Source organism: Mesoplodon bidens (assembly GCF_964165515.1).
Source record: "Mesoplodon bidens genome assembly, chromosome: 15".
Lineage (NCBI taxonomy): Eukaryota > Metazoa > Chordata > Mammalia > Artiodactyla > Ziphiidae > Mesoplodon > Mesoplodon bidens.
Window position 1 is genome coordinate 43,304,361 of NC_138171.1, and position 17,723 is coordinate 43,322,083.

General features: G+C 41.6%; 2 protein-coding genes across 7 annotated transcripts in view; one reads left to right on the forward strand and one right to left on the reverse strand.

Annotated features, from left to right (window-relative positions):
* Positions 1-17,723, forward strand: part of SEPTIN14 (septin 14) — a gene marked incomplete at both ends in the record, with an annotated part of 563,121 nt that overhangs the window by 157,174 nt on the left and 388,224 nt on the right. The gene's annotated exons all lie outside the window — the stretch shown is intronic.
* The window catches only part of CRCP (CGRP receptor component), an 80,995-nt gene that overhangs the window by 28,705 nt on the left and 34,567 nt on the right, over positions 1-17,723 (reverse strand). For 3 of the 6 annotated variants that reach the window (XM_081256141.1, XM_081256139.1, XM_081256136.1), the window contains exons 1-2: positions 13,666-13,788; positions 5,067-5,103 (exon numbers count right to left, since the gene is read on the reverse strand). In XM_081256141.1, coding sequence (XP_081112267.1) covers positions 5,067-5,098 — 32 coding nt within the window. In that variant the 5' untranslated portion in view covers positions 5,099-5,103; positions 13,666-13,788. Of the gene's footprint in view, positions 1-5,066; positions 5,104-5,902; positions 5,923-13,665; positions 13,789-17,723 lie in introns of those variants that run through there. The other 3 variants (XM_081256138.1, XM_081256135.1, XM_081256137.1) reach the window with 2 other exon arrangements.

A 17,723-nucleotide genomic window follows, 5' to 3' on the forward strand; every position in this document is an offset into this window, starting at 1 on the left:
GAGATATACAAAAGATTTCCATAAATAAATTTGAGAAATGTATCTATTCCAAGGTCAATGATTTTAAAAGATAAAGAGAATAATATCTCTTTTCTTCTCATAAGCCCTCCCCCAAACTCTTGAATTAGAGCAAATAAGTCTGAGAAGAATGTGACTTTTTAAAAATTCTCTTGGGCTTCCCGGGTGGCACAGTGGTTAAGAATCTGCCTGCCAATTCAGGGGACAAAGGTTCGAGCCCTGGTCTGGGAAGATCCCACATCCAACGGAGCAACTAAGCCTGTGCGCCACAACTACTGAGCCTGTGCTCTAGAGGCCATGAGCCACAACTACTGAGCCCACGTGCCACAGCTACTGAAGCCCGTGTGCCTAGAGTCCGTGCTCCACAAGAGAAGCCACCACAATGAGAAGCCAGTGCACTGCAATGAAGAGTAGCTCCCACTCGCCACAACTAGAGAAAGCCCGCGCAAAGCAACAAAGACCCAACGCAGCCCTAATTAATTAATTAATTAAAATAAAATTTAAAAATAATAATAAAATAAAAATGCTCTTTTATCTAAGTCAAATAGTGCAAATTCATTTGTTTACATAAACTATTTCAAGTGTTTCCTACCAACACACACCATATAACTGATCTCCTCAGCTCTCAAAAATAATATTCTAAGTATTTGAAAGTAAATTTTTCTATAATATGATCATCTCAATAGATGCAGAAAAAGCATTTGACAAAATTCAACATCTATGATCAAAACTCTAAACAAAGTGGGTATAGACGAAACATACCTCAACATAATAAAGGCTATACATGATAAGCCCAGAGCTAACATCATACTCCACAGTGAAAAGCTAAAAGCTTCTCTAAGATCAGGAATAAGGCAACGGTGCCCACTCTTGCCTCTTTTATTCAACATAGTATTGGAAGTCCTAGCCAGGGCAATTAGGCAAGAAAAGGAATAAAATTTAGCCATCCAAATGGGAAAGGAAAAAGTAAAACTGTCACTATTTACAGATGACATGGTATTACTTATAGAAATCCCTGAAGACTCCACCAAAAAACTGTTAGAATAAATGAATTCAGTAAAGATGCAGGATACAAAATCAACATACAGGAATCTGTTATGTTTCTATACACTAATAACAAACTATTAAAAGAGAAATTAAGAAAACAATCCTATTTATTATAATTGCAACAAAAAAGATAAAATTAGGAATAAATTTAACCACGGAGGCAAAAGACCTGTAAGGTGGAACTATAAGACACTGATGAAAGAAACTGAAGAAGACACACATAAATGTTCACGCATTGGAAGAACTAATATTGCTAAAATGTCCATACTACCCAAAGCAAGCTACAGGTTCAATGCAATTCTCATCAAAATTCCAAATGCATATTTCACAGAAATAGAATAATCCCAAAATTTGTATGGAATCACAAAAGATCCAGAATAGTCAAAGCAATCTTGAGAATGAAGAACAAAGTTGGAGGCATCACACTCCCTGGTTTCAAACTACATTACAAAGCTATAGTAATCAAAACAGTATGGTATTGGCCTAAAACAGATGCAGAGATCAACGGAACAGAATAGAGAGCCCAGATATAAATCCACACATATATGGTCAATTAATTTATGATAAAGGAGCCAAGAATACACAATGGGAAAGGATAGTCTCCTCAATAAATGGTGTTAGGAAAACTGGACAGCCACATGCAAAAGAATGAAACTAGACCACTATATACACCATACACAAAAATTAACTCAAAATGGATTAAAGACTTGATGATGTAAGACCTGAAACCATAAAACTCCAAGAAGAAAACATAGGCAGTAACCTCCCTGACATTGGTCTTGGCAATGACTTTTTGGATTTAACACCAAAAGCTAAGACAACAAAGGCAAAAATAAACAAGTGGGACTACATCAAACTAAAAAGCTGCTGTGCAGCAAAGAAAATCATCAACAAAATGCAACCTACTGAATGGGAGAAAATATCTGCAAATCATATAGCTGACAAGGGGTTAATATCCAAAATATATAAATTCATACAACTCCATAGCAAAACAAACAAACAATCTAATTTAAAAATGGGCATTTTTCCAAAGAATACATACAGATGGCCAACAGGTACATGAAAAGATGCTCAACATCACTAATCATCAGGGAAATGCAAATCAAAACCACAATGAGATTACCACCTCACACCTGTTAGAATGGCTATTATTAAAAAGTCAAGAAGGGCCTCCCTGGTGGCACAGTGGTTGAGAGTCCACCTGCCGATGCAGGGGACGTGGGTTCGTGCCCTGGTCCGGGAGGATCCCACATGCCATGGAGTGGCTGGGCCCACAAGCCACGGCCGCTGGGCCTGCGCATCCAGAGCCTGTGCTCTGCAGCGGGAGAGGCCACAACAGTGAGAGGCCCGCGTACTGCAAAAAAAAAAAAAAAAAAAAAAATCAAGAAATAAATATTGAGGAGGATGTGGAGAAAAAGAAACCATTGTGTACTTATAGGTGGGAATGTTAATTGGTGCAGCCACTATGGAAAACAGTATGAAGGATCATCAAAAAATTAAAAATAGAACTACCATATGATTCAGCCATTCCACTTCTGGGTAACTATCCAAAGAAAACAAAAACAGTAATTTCAAAGGATATATGCACCCCCATGTTCACTGCAGCATTATTTACAATAGCCAAGGTAAGGAAATAAACTAAAGTGTCCATTTACAGATGAATGGATAAAGAAACTGTGGCATATATATACAAAGGAATATTATTCAGCCATAAAAAAGAATGAAATCTTGCCATCTGTGACAACGTGAATGGCACTTGAGGGCATTATGCTAAGTGAAAGAAGTCAGAGAAAGACAAATACTGCATGGTATCACTTATACGTGGAATCTAAAAAAGAAAAGGAAAATAAAAAAGGGACTTCCCTGGCAGTCCAGTGGTTAAGACTCCATGCTTCCACTGTAGGGGGCGTGGGTTCGATCTCTGGTCAGGGAACTAAATTCCCGCATGCCACGCATCATGGCCAAAAATTAAAACAAAACCAAAACCAAAACCGAAACCAGAAACCAAACTCATAGATACAGAGAACAAATGGTTGCCAGAGACAGCGGGGGGAGTAAGCAAACTGGATGAAGGTGGTCAGAAGTTACAAACTTCCAGTTATAAACTAAGTAAGTCATGGGGATATAATGTACAGCATGGCAATGCCAGTTAATAATACTGTATTGCATATTTGAAAGTTGCTAAAAGACTAAATCTTAAAAAGTTCTCAACACAAGAAAAAAAGAATTATGTAACTATGTATGGTGAGTGATGTTAAGTAGACTTATTGTGGTAATCATTTTGCAATATATACAAATATCGAAACATTATGTTGTATGCTTGAAACTAATATAATGTTGTATGCTGACTGTACCTGAATTTTAAAAAATTTTCCTAAAATAAATAAATATATATATATATTTTAAAAGATCTTGCTTCTAGGGCTTCCCTGGTGGAGCAGTGGTTAAGTATCTGCCTGCCAATGCAGGGGACATGGGTTCGAGCCCTGGTCCGGGAAGATCCCACGTCGCGGAGCAACTAAGCCCGTGCATCACAACTACTGAGCCTGCACTCTAGAGCCCGCGAGCCACAACTACTGAAACCCAAGTGCCTAGAGCCTGTGCTCCACAACAAGAGAAGCCACTGCAGTAAGAAGCCCACGCACTGCAACAAAGATTAGCCCCCGCTTACCGCAACTAGAGAAAGCCCGTGTGCAGCAATGAAGACCCAACGCAGCCAAAAATAAATAAATAAATAATCTTTTAAAAAAAGATCTTGCTTCTCTAACATGAAAATCTATTTTATGTCTGGAAAAGAAAAATTATGAAGCAAGCAATAAAAGTAGTTTACAAAAAAAAAAAAGAAAGAAAGAAAAAATGCTATATAACTTTAGAAGTAAATTTTCCCCACAAGGTAGAAACACATGTGTATTAGTGCTAAGAAGGGTCAGGGAGGAAATCTCTCTCCTGTTTTAGAGATTATACCAGAGAACTGAGAGAAGCATAGGATCATAAACACAGTAGCGACTAGATAAAACGCAACCCCTCCCCTGCCTGTCATTCCTTTCAGAAATAGGGGCATGAGACCCAATTAATGCAATGTTTTCCCAATGGATAAAACACTACACACCTTGTCCAGAGTCTAAGCTGGAGAAGGAGGTTCCTAAAAGCCAATGGCTTGACCAACAACCATTTCCTTCCTATTATGAGCAGCAACCATTTAAGATGAACCTTTAGGAAGAAAAGAATATGGCCCACTGGGTTAAATCTACTACCTTCTACATATATCACAAAATGGAGACTCAAATCTCCTATAAGTCTTCCTGAGTTTAGACTCTGGCATAAGAAAAATGGACAGTGAATATATGAATGGTTTTTTCTATACCTGGAGTTAACCTATCAGATAGTTTTGCTAGTACCAAACAACACCCAGGCAAAATAGAAGGTAGGCAAAAATAATGTTCTCTCTTCCCTCTCACCAACTTCTTTCCTTTCTTTCCCCAGCAACCCAATCCTCAAGCCCCCAAATTCCAAACCTGTTACTTCCTACTAAATTATTCGTAATGGTGAGTCACTAAACTCTCACTTCCAAAATGAAGGTGTTAAAACTTATGAGACTATTATGAGGATCAAAACAATAACTTATAAAAGCATTTTACAGCTAAAGAGTCGTAATTAGGAAAGGGCGTTAAGTATTTTAATGGAAAACTTCTGCAAACAGAAACAGTTCCAAAACTGATGCTTCCATCACAGGAAGGCATCCCAAATGAAGATCTAAAATCTTTGGGATTTGGAGAAGGTTGCCTACAGTAAACTAAAGGCTTCCCAGCTTCCCTGAATTACTGTATATAATTTACCAAGCTAAGACTATTCCAAGGTCCACCAGATGGTGCCATCTCTCCTATTTTAAAGTGGCAAATCTAAATGAATTCAGTCATTTCTAACCAAAACTAACTGAATAATCTTCAGAAGCAAAGGGCAAACGATCAGAGAGGAAAACACAATAGTCCAAAGCTATTTACCTCATAGTTACTGAGCAGCGCAGCGCTGGCATCCTTCCTGCAAAATAAAGTAAATTATCATCAGTCTGGGCTCACGTCCCTTTGTGGGAATTAAATTATCTACAAAATAATCCCTCTGTCAAGATTCAGTAGCACAGTTCAGAAATTTGGGGACTACAACCTAAAATTGAGAAACGTCCTAAGTCTTACTGGTTTAGCTGGCGATGGACAAATTCAGAGCAAACTCTCCTTTTAACGGCCACAGTATATCACACATCCATCACCAAGTAGGTGATTAAAATACTATACTTATCCCTGGTCCAAGTAGGCAGAAGTTGAGAAGTCAGATATCTAGGGGAAGTTAGTTACAGGAAGAACACGGGGGCAAAACCACAGGAGTAGGGGGATGTCAATAAACAGAGGGTGCTAGAATTAACTGGAGAAGCAGAGTGCCACCTCATTCCACAGCCATGTCCTCTCTACAGTACCATCTGCCTTCCATCAGCTATTGACATTTTGGGCAGCCAAGTCCTCCTGTTGAATCACCAGAAATGGGATCCTTAACACTAACATCACTACTGGAAATTCCAGCAACATATGGAATCCTGCCAGATACCCACAAAACTCCCAAGGTGTTCATCTATTCTATCAACTCAACAAGTAGAGTTCAGATGTTGAGCAGTGGCAATGGTCAATCAAGGCAAAACGTCACCTTTCATGTATGAATGAGCACAGCAATGTGACGTGTATTAAATTACAACTGATCCATTCTACAATATTACATCAGAAAGCACTTATTGTTTTTAACAATCTGCAGGCAGTACAGTATAATAATTAAGAATACAGTTTTGACCTACTGTATAGTGTACAGCACACGGAACTACAGTCAATATCTTGTAATAATCTATAATGGAAAAGAACCTGAAAAAGAATACATATATACATAATATATGTATGTATAGCTGAATCACTTTGCTGTATACCTGAAACACTGTAAATCAACTATACTTCAATTTTAAAAGAATACAGTTTTGAAATCAGACAAATCTGGGTTCATATTCCAGCTCTGCCACTTATAAGGTATGTGAGTTCCAGTGAGTTAATTAACCCCCGCTAAGCATCCCCATAGAAAACAAAAAATGCAGATAACCAGTACCTAGAAATGTAGCCTGGATTCTAAACCCAGCTCCACCATCCATTAGCTATGTGAATTTGGGCAAGTTATTTAACCTCTCTATGCTTAAATTTCCTCATCTATAAAATGGCAACTGTTGGGCTTCCCTGGTGGTACAGTGGTTGAGAGTCCGCCTGCCGATGCAGGGGACACGGGTTCGTGCCCCAGTCCAGGAGGATCCCACATGCCGCCGAGTGGCTGGGCCCGTGAGCCATGGCCGCTGAGCCTGCGCGTCAGGAGCCTGTGCTCCACAATGGGAGAGGCCACAACAGTGAGAGGCCTGTGTACCGCAAAAAAAAAAAAAAAAAAATTAAAATGGCAACTGTAGTACCAACCTTCTAACACTGTTACAGGATTGATTTGAAACATGCAAAGTACCTGGAACACAGTATGTGCTCAATAAATACCATCTATCATCACTACTGCCTGGGCTACCACCACCACAACCACCACTTCTTCCTACTTCATAAAGCTGTTCTGAGGATGAAAGGAAAACAAATTTTAAAAGTGTAACACAGTTCTTGGTACTTATTAGGTTCTCCTAAACGAAGGCTATTACTGTTAAAAGATATCACCTCACTTAAATTCTCATTAAAAACCCTGTGATGTAGGAGCTATTATGATTCCTTCTATATAGATGATGAAACTGAGGCTCAGAGATTTAAAAACTTGCTCAAGGGCACACAGTAGAAAGCCTAACTGAAGTGGACAATAACTATGGGATTGTGAAAAATAAAACAGGATTGAACAAATGGAAACCAGTAATGCAGAATCCTAAAAATTCAGGAAGGAGTATGGACTTGACATAACGTACAACAAAGATTACTGTTTGTTCTTAAACTAGGAATGGGGCTATATGATGAAAATGAGGACACAAAATTTCAAAAACATGAGCCAAATAGATGGGTGGTTTCCCCAGTCAACAAATAAAGCAAAACAAGCAGGTGGTTAACGCAGGCTTCAACCTAGGCCTTAGGTCATCAGCACAGTAATGTCAGCACTTAATCACATCTGCACGTGAAGCTTACCAAATGCTACTAGTCATTCAACAAATAGCCAGGATTTCACAAAAGTGCTGCTTTGCCCAAATGACCACAATGGAACTCAGGTCACAAAGAACACCATATTTAAAAGGAACCTAGGAGACTTCCCTGGTGGCGCAGTGGTTAAGAATCTGCCTGCCAATTCAGGGGACACGGGTTTGAGCCCTGGTCTGGGAAGATCCCACATGCCGCGGAGCAACTAAGCCTGTGCACCACAACTACTGAGCCTGCGTTCTATGGCCGGTGAGCCACAACTACTGAGCCAGAGTGACACAACTACTGAAGCCCGTGCCTCTAGAGCCTGTGCTCCGCAACAAGGGAAGCCACCGCAATGAGAAGCCCACGCACTGCAATAAAGAGTAGCCCCTGCTCACTGCAACTAGAGAAAGCCTGCGTGCAGCAACAAAGACCCAACACAGTCAGAAATAAATTAATTAATTAAAATTTTTAATAAATAAATAAATGGAACCTAACACAGGAAGGATAATGCATAATTAGAGTATGTGATATGGCTCATTTAAAGCTGAAAATGACAGCACTTCCCTGGTGGCACAGTGGTTAAGAATCCGCCTGCCAATGCAGGGGACACAGGTTCAAGCCCTGGTCCAGGAAGATGCCACATGCCGCACAGCAACTAAGCCCGTGCACCACAACTACTGAAGCCCGCACACCTACAGCCCGTGTTCCGCAACAAGAGAAGCCACAGCAATGAGAAGCTAATGCACTGCAACAAAGAGTAGCCCCCGCTCGCCTCAACTACAGAAAGCCTGCGTACAGCAATGAAGACACAACACAGCCATTAATAAATAAATAAATAAAATTGAAAATGACAAATCAAACCACATGTCATCTTTGCCTACTTAATCAGGAAGTCAGCCCACAAGGCTTCCTCCTATCTTTGCTTGAAACTGAATTACAACTCCCTTCATGCCCTAACTAACATTCAGGGGAACTAAAACATCCCTTCCTGGAACAGGGTGGAGAAAAATTACATGTTATTTTTCCTCAAGGCCAGTGGATCCATCCCAGGTGCCATGGTGACAGCTTCATTTCCAAATCACAGTCCCCCTCTGTCATGTAGATTATTCCATGCCCTGGGAAATCTGTCCTTGTCTCTTCCAAATTACTGCCCCACTGCCCAAGTCAATATTGTTAATTGCAAGAATCCAAAGAACATCTTCTGCCTTTTCTAGAGCCAATATACAAAGAAGGAAAGGAACTCTCCTTCATGTATATTTTCATGAACCTGTGTTTTGGGGCCCGGAGAACAATGGATGTTTAAAAAGTACAGCACCTTGCATTCTGGGGGGCAGAAGCTGACTTATTCGCCGATTCTTTTATTAGGAAGATAAATAATTTTTTTACCCAGCTAAATACTAATGGAGTAAATGCCAAAATATGCTAGGCATTCCTTTATTCAGTAAAATGTCAACGAGTATAGTATCTGCCTTTCATTGAGTCCTAAATGAACTGTGTGTATTGGGAAATTTTTTTTGAAGGTAGTTTTTATCCTGAAGAAGTTACTGTAACCACCACGAAGTGGCAGGCTGTTGAGAACAGGATATGGTGAGATTTGACAGACATCAACTTAATCAAGTTATCCAATTTAACAGCACCAATAATGATGACGTGATGCACTGAGAAGGAAACATCCCTTATAGCAATCCTGTCAAAAAATGTAGTTATGAGAATATAATCAGACAAAACCAACCTGAGAAACCTTCTTCAAATCAACTGGCCTAGATTCTTCAAATATCACTATCATTTGTCACGATGTCAATGTCACAAAAAGAGGCTAAGAAACTGTTCTCAGAGTTAAGGAGATTAAAGAACCTTGACAACTAAATGCAATGTATGATTCTTGATTGGATCCTGAATCAATTTTTTTAAAAAATCCAGCTAAAACATTATTAGGACAATTGGAGAAATTTTAATATAGGTTGCATTTTAGTAATAGTGGTAATATCAGCACTAAGTTCCCTGGGTGTGATGATGGTATTGCAGTTACACAGGAGAATGTCTTTTTAAGACTGATAAAATGACATATCTACTACTCTGAACTGGTTCAGTAAAGAGTGTGTGTGGAGAGAGAATGCAGGCATGTGTAACAAAGGGAAGGCAGATATATCAAAAATGTTAACAAATGGTGACCCCAGGTAAAGGATATAAAGGTACTTGAGATGCTCTTTTTGCAACTGTTCCATGGGTTTGAAATTTTTCAAGGTAAAAAGTTGAGAAAAATGGAGATGCAAAACTAAAGAATTCTATGAAGTTAAAAAAAAATACATTAGTGTAACTTGTAATTGAGGACATTCTCCTCCAATGTTTTTTACTTCATACTCTCCTGTAGGACTTAGAATGGTACTGATTTTACTTACAGATGTTTAAAGCAAATTTTCCAAGTGAATTTTAAAGATTGTCTGAATCTATACTTACAGGAAGGCACTCACTTAATTCCTTAAGTAATGAATTAGCTGACTGAAGCTGACGTGCTATTTGAAATTTAACCTGTAAAATCTGCTTAACTTGCTGAGTCAATTTAATGGACACAAACAACTACTTCAGAAAATCAAATTCTGAATAAACAGAATAAAATGATCTACTGACAGACTTTCCTTAGAGGCTCACACATGCACAAAAAAGCCCAGGCAAACAGTGCCTATTAACTGCCACACAGTTAACTCTTAAGAACACAATGACAAACAGAATTGCTCAAATTCTCCTATGTTTAACCTATGTTACTGAGTCAAGTCCTGTTCTGAAAAACTAAACTCTGGTCCAAGAAAACTGAGCAGCCTTCAAAGTCAATGAACAATTTAAACTGTAGCATTCACTTGGGAGCTAGCAAATTATCCCCTTTCCAGTCCTGTTACTGAATTGCTGTAAGACCTATTAGCTAACTTCTCTAAACCTCAGTATTTCCAGCTGTAAAAAGAAGGAAATTCTGACATTATCTCAAAAAGATGATGTGGAAGAAACTCCATTTTCCATAACTATGTATACTAAGTTCAAGAATAAAAGGATGAACACAAAGTTTTCCAGGCATATAAATAGTCCCAAGGCATTAGACAAAGTTAGCCAAACAGCAAATACCTTAATATATAAATACTTAATTTTGCTATGAGTATTTTGTATCCCTTTATCCGATGTGATGGTCAAAAAGTGTTTATTTTTAAAGTCTATCATTCAACCAAATAAAGCATAAATATTCCTTACTTTTAAAAAACTTCTAGTATATATCTATCTATATGTATCATTCACACAGTAGGTAGTTACTCAGTGATTGAAGAAAAAAAAGTAAAAACTCAGGGGAGTTTTCCATCCATGCCTCCTCACTGCAGGTCCTAGGAATGCCTAACAGAGGTACAATGTGTTTGCCCTCTCAGAGACCTAGGGGTCTCCTGAAGATCCTAGGGACCACACTGCCAGAGGTCACACCTCATGCTGGAGACCAGGCAAGAACTAGAATTAGGCCTCCAGGGATTTCCCTGGCGGTCCAGCGGTTAGGCCTCTGCCCTTCCAAGGCAGGGAGCACGGGTTCGATCCCTGGTCTGGGAACTAAGATCCCACATGCCGCATGCTGGGGCCAAAAAAAAACAGAATTAGGCCTCCAGACAGTCTCATTCCAGGGGCCCCTCCACCCCCAAACCACATGCCTACCTCAGAAAACCTCATTTTCCCACAAACTGCTAGCCACAAAATTCTTGATTAGTCACTGACTCCTTGGGAGAAGTGGACAGGTTACTATACAGGAGAAAAAACTCTTGATTGAAACCATTTCACATAGGAAAATCAGAAAATCTATATGCTCAGTGATCAGGAAACTAGCTAAATAATTTATATTAATTTTTATTAATTTATTAAATTAATGAAGTATTGTTATATTACTTCACTCAACAAGTACAGTCAGCCCTCTGTGTCTGTGGATGTGAAACCCACGACTATAAAACCGGCAAATACGGAAGGCCGACTGTGTTTGCCAAAGGGCTACTGTGTGCCAGATGCGCTGCTAAGCACTAGGGGAACAGACACTGGTCCCTGCCTTCATGATACTTACCCTCTCAAGAGGGAGACAATACACTAGACATGTAAACATACATCTATTATCAGAACTTGTAATTATTTAAGGGAAAAGTAAACCAAGGTTCTATGAGAGACAAAAAGCAGGACTTATTTTGAATTTACCAAAGAGGAAAAACAACATTGAAAAAGGACACTCAGGGCTTCCCTGGTGGCGCAGTGGTTGAGAGTCCGCCTGCCGATGCAGGGGACACGGGTTCGTGCCCCGATCTGGGAAGATCCCACATGCCGTGAAGCGGCTGGGCCCGTAAGCCATGGCCACTGAGCCTGCGCATCTGGAGCCTGTGCTCCGCAACGGGAGAGGCCACAAGGGTGAGAGGCCCGAGTACCGCAAAAAAAAAAAAAGAAAAAGGACACTCAACCTGAGCTGTCAAAAAGATAAGAAGTGGGCAGGACAGGGGGAAAAGTCTACCAGGTAGAGGGAACAGCAATGCAAGGGCTTGGAGAGTTACCGAAATTACTTGACTGCCAGTGGAAAGTGTGTCTCTTTGGAGGAGGGGACAGTAGCAAGAGACAAGGTTGGTGAGTGGGTGAGGTTACATAGGGTCTTGTAGTTCTACTAAGGAATGCAGATATCCTCTAAGCACATAGAAAAGCAATGAAGGGTTTTTACACAGGGGGTGATTTGATCCAATTAATATTTTAATTCACTTTGGCTGCTGTGTGGAAAACAGAACGGAGGGGGCGGGGCAAGAGTGGAAACCAAAGGCTATTGCTTAATCTGGACCAGAGATGATGCACTACAAAATTAGCAGTGGGGATGGTGCTGCATTCAAAATACATTCTGAATGTGGAGATGACAGGACTGGCTGATGGACTGGATTTAGCGGTGAGGAAAGAGGGCTAGATTTCTGGTTTAAGCAACTGGATGGATAAGAGAAAAGGGCTAGAAATATATTCTGGGGAATCATTTGCATACAGATGGGTAAAATGACCAAGGGAATGTGGAGAGAAAGGGTCCCAGGACTGAGCCCTAAAATACTTCAACATTTAGAAGCCAAGCAAGGAAGGAAGGCGGGGCTAGGAAAGAAGACTGAGAAGTAGTCCTTGATGTAGGAGGAAATCCAAGAGAGCACGTCACAAAGCCAAGAGGGTGTCTAGAGTTTCTGTATCAATTGCTGCTAAGGGATCAAGGAAGTTGAGGCCAGAAAATCAACTTCTGAATTTGACAAGATGGAAGGCTCAGGTAACCTACATAAGACCCACTTCTGTAGACTGGTGAGAATGAAAGCCCAAAAGAATGATTGAGAGAATGAGGGGGTAAACAACATTTCTAAGAAGTTTTCTGGTGACAGGAAGCAGAGAGGGAGCAACTGGAGGACATGGATGTGGGGACAGACAAGGGATTTTTCTTTTAAGATAGATAAATTAAAGCTGGTTTGTATGCTGACAGGAAATGCTTAATAAAGAGGGAGAAATTGATAATGATGGCTTGGGCTAGAGTAATATGCATGTTTTTCAAATTGCAGATTAAACCCCATTAGTGGATTGCAAAATCAATTTAGTGGGTCTACACCCTATTTTAATAAAAGAGACTATCAGAGTGTACTGCACACAGCATTGTCTCATGAAGCTTTCATTTCAGTTACATATACATACAGTGTTTTTTTAAAAGTCTGAAAAACAGTACATGTAGACATTAAACAGGCTAAAGAACATAAAAGAAAATATCAATATTAAATAATCGGTGGCAAAGAGAACACAATATAGTATGCCTACAAGTTAACGTCAACCGTGCAAAAATCCACATACAGAGTAGCTACAAAAACTTCCATTCGCACCCGGTACCATGAGCAGACACGGAAAAGACCATGTGGAGTTAAAACTGTTAGAATGGCTTTTACTCCCTCCCTACACACACACACACAAACAGCTAAATGCTTCTCATCAAACTTGGACAGCACCTATTCTGAGTTACGGTTCCAAAGGAGCCCACTGCCCCTAAGCAAAGCTCTATCCCAGCATTTACCCATCTCTCCTCCAAGTACTTCCAGGCCGGACCCAGGGCTTTGTACCTTCGAAGTCCCCGCTCCAACACTGGGCCAGGCTCCCGACCCTGACGCCTGCAATGCTAGTGAGTGGATGAGGGAGGGAACAGGCACCATGAAAGGCAGCCGAGACAAGTGGCACGCGGTGGGCGTGGGGGCGAAGGTTCGGAGGGACAGAGAGAGAGTCTCTTCCTCCCTCGCCTCCCGATCCGTCGCCCTCCCCACAAGCCGCGATGAGGGGTCGCCCCAGGCCCATGTCTCCCAGCTCCCAGGGTCTAGCGGTCCCCAGCTGTGAGCGTCGGCCCAAACCCAGCGACGCGCCCCGAGCTACTTACACTTCCATGTCGACCCCGCCTCTTCGCCTCCGGCCGACAGCACCCGCGGAGCTCCACACAGCCCCGCCGCCGCACCCACCGTCCACGCCGAGCTCCCTGTAGCCGGCTCGGCGCGCCGCGGTGCACGCCGGGATCGCCGCACTGCACACCGGGAGCCTGGAGGACCCGGCGGGGCCGCGAGCCCTGCGTGCCTCTCTAGCCGTGCGAGCCCTGCGTGCCTCTCTAGCCGTCCGAGCCCAGTCCTCTACGCCCAACTCGACTTCAGACTGTTAAGCGTTTGCAGACAGGATTTAGCTCACGTTTTCGTGGTCTAAGTTATATCTAAGTAGTATGAATAAAGTAAATTTCCAAAGACGTAATCGGATTAGTAGGCCTTTGCGGCATTAAAATTCCACCCCGGGAATAGTAGCAATGGCAAGGGGCGAGACGGCCCGGGGCCGCTGGAAATGCTGTATTTCAGGACCTGAGTGCTGGGTACGCGGTGTGTTCTGTTTCTGAAAATTCAGTGAGCTGAACGCTTAGGTGCATTTTTCTCTATGTGTGTTATAATTGAATAAAACGTTCTAAAAAGTGGGGGGAAAAATCTCCGCCTCCCTTCTCCCATTTCCCATTCTTCAGAGCTATTTGGCAGGAAAGTACAAAGAGCTTGAATGACAAGCACAGTCTGTGACCTTCCAGCCTTTCTAGGAATTTGTCGAAAGGGAATTATCAGATGCTTGACGAAAGATCGATGTGTAATAATTTTGCTGGGAGACAGCCTAAATACCCAACAATGAGGAATTGATAAATCATGTTTGAGCCATACAGTATAATATCAATATATGTGACCATGAGAAATCATGTAGCATAACTTGATATGCTAAGGAAATGCTCAAAATAGGATTTAAAAGATGGAAAATGATGTGGTGTGACTCTAATAACCTAAGGAAAAATAAGAATAGGGAAAAAAATACCTAAGGGTATGGGAGATAGAGCCACCTAATCTAAATTTTGTGTTCTTAAAAAAAAAAAAAAAAAAAGAGGTGAAAAGTTGATGTCTATTATTTTCTGGAATTTTGGTATGGTTTGAAATATTTCTTAAAGACTGGAAGGAAATATGCCAAAAATTAACAATGGCAGATGTCTTTTTCCCCCACTTTTTAATAGTTACATCATTTACTAAACAAATTCTCTTTGCAAGGCCCTTGATAAGTGCTTTGCTATTCTGTGATATTAACAGTAATAGTGCAGGCTTTGCAGGCAGCCTGTGATTCTATTTTACCTCCATCACTTTCTTAGGGGATGTTTAACCCTGGGAGATTACCTAACTTCTCCTAACCTCAGTTCCCTAATGTGTAAATCATAGATCTATCTGTTAGATACCTAAAGTGCCTGGCACATACTTAGTGCTCAACAAATAATAATTACCGTGACAGTACAACCATGATACTCTATGAGGTAGATTCCTTTGTTATTCAAATTTACTACCGAGGAAACTGAGCCAAGCTTGGAGAGATTATAATTTACCAAAAGTCATTCCTCTAGGAACTTGTACAGTAGAGATTCAAACCCAGACGATCTGAACAAATACAGGAGGTGTATTATTGTTAATAGTGACTAATGACTGGGACTTCCCTGGTGGCACAGTGGTTGGAAATCCACCTGCCAGTGCAGGGAACACGGGTTCGAGCCCTGGTCTGGGAAGATCCCACACTCTGCAAAGCAGCTAGGCTCGTGCACCACGACGACTGAGCCTGCGCTCTAGAGCCCGCAAGCCACAACCACTGAAGCCTGGGCACCTAGAGCCCATGCTCCACAATAAGAGAAGCCACCACAATGAGAAGCCCGTGCACCGCAATGAAGAGTAGCCCCTGCTCGCCACTAGAGAAAGCCTGCGCATAGCAACAAAGGCCCAACGCAGCCAAAAATAAATAAATTTATTTTTTTGAAAAAATAGTGACATGACTGGATAAATGAAATATGCAATATTAAGACAATGGAATACTATTTGGCAATAAAAAGAATGGAGTACTAATACATGATACAACATGGATGACCCTCAAAAACACGCTAAGTGAAAGAAGCCAGACATACATATTGTATGATTCCATATATATGAAATGTCCAAGAATAGGCAAAAAAATCTACAGAGACAGGAAGTGGATTAGTGGTTGCTTAGGGCTGGGAGAGGGGCTAGGGTGGTGATGGAAAGCTGATGGATACTTTCTTTGGAGGGAAACAAATGTCCTAAAATTAGATTGTGGTAGTGGTTGCATATCCCTGTGAATACACTAAATAACACTGAATTGTACACTTTAAGTGGGTGAATTTTATGGTATCCAAATTATATATCAATAAAGCTATTAAAATGTTTTTTTACTGGTATTTGCCTGTGGGGATTGCTTGGAAGAGGAGTGAGGGGAATTTTTAACATTTAATTTTACACATTCGGAATTTTAAAAATATTTTTCAATATACATGTTATTTTTAAACTATCAATATAAAAGAAAAATTTTTTTTGGCCACGCCTCACAGATTGTGGGATCTTAGTTCCCTGACCAGGGATTGAACCCAGGGCCACGGCAGTGAACATGCCAAGTCCTCATCACTGGACTGCCAGGGAACTCCCTACAAAAATATTTTTAAAACAACTAATTTACTTTAAAAATCAACAAGTAAATAAAATGCTAACCCAGACCCAGCTGGCCTAATTCATGTGGAGAGTCCCCATTGTGTTATTCACTCAGCAAACATGTACTGATGGCCCATTCGGTGGTGATAATACCAATATGAATAATACACACCTCCTACCCTGCCTACCTGACAGCCTAGTTGGGAACGAGCTCTGGACATCAATAACTACGATATGCTGTGTTTAGACGCTATGGAACAGAGGAGGAAATGACTAATGAGGTGGAGAGACGTCCCAAAGCCAGGGGTGTTTGAGTGGGGTGCGGGAAGGAACACACAAGGCCAAGGCTTCAGGGATGGGCTTCCACAGAAGAGAAGCTAGTGCCTTTGAGGACCCCATGATAAAATGGCTAGGCTCCAGGTTCTCCAAGGGATGCTACCCTAAGACTTTGGGGGCCATATGCAGCCACCCAACCTATGGCATGGAGGCAGCCAAGTAGTCAGGAGAGAGGCCCTCCCCCAAGGGAAGGCTGCCCAGAAGGAGCCTGCGCAACAGGTAACCCAGGCAACAAAGCTGGGCCAGTCCATAGCTGAAATTCCTGCCTGGTGTGTCCCCACTCAGGGCCTCCCTGAAACTTTCCTAACTTGAGGCTGCCTAACGAGTCTCTGTTCTTTGCCACCCAAATCACACCACCCTAGAAAATGACTTTTTTTTTTCCTTAACAGCTGGCTTTTTAGGCAGAGGTATTAAATACATACAAAGGGCTAGAGAATGAGCAAAGCCCGTGTGCCCTCCAAGTGGAAATGTCCTGTTGAACACTGAAGCTTTTAGGTTTAGAGCTCAGAAGAAAATAAGCAGATAGAGCTTTTGAAGGTATAAGTAGAAATTGAAGCCTTTAAAGTGAAGTCACCCAGGGAGAGTCTAGAATAGTAAGACTTGGGTGCTTACCAGCTGCCAGAGAGTTGATCTAAGCTCTTCACATGTGTACACTCATCTAATCCTCACAAAATCCCTATGGGGATGCATGCCAGGCATGGCGTTAGCGTGGTCTCATTCACTTCTCTCAGGAGTCCTCAGAGTTAAGCACTATGATCAGCCCATTTCACAGAGAGGAAAGCGAAGCTCAGAGAGGAGTCAGGAAGTGTCTGAGCCAGGGTTCTCACTGTTCTCTGGCCAACTCCAACCTCACCTCTCTCCTGTCAACGTTAGGGATTCCTCCCTATTCTGCACTAGACCCTTCCGAGACTCTTTTGCTGTACCAAGGTGGAAATTTTAGGGGAGAGAGGCCGGGCAAGGTTTTCATTCTTCCGAGGCAGGTAAATTCCGTACGGCACTCAGCCCTCAGCTGAAAATGGGTGTGATCCATTGTCTGAACAGTCATGGACCCCCAAGCTGGCAACGAGAATGGACACAGAAGGTGTGCCTATGGTCAAGGCTCCTCAGACGG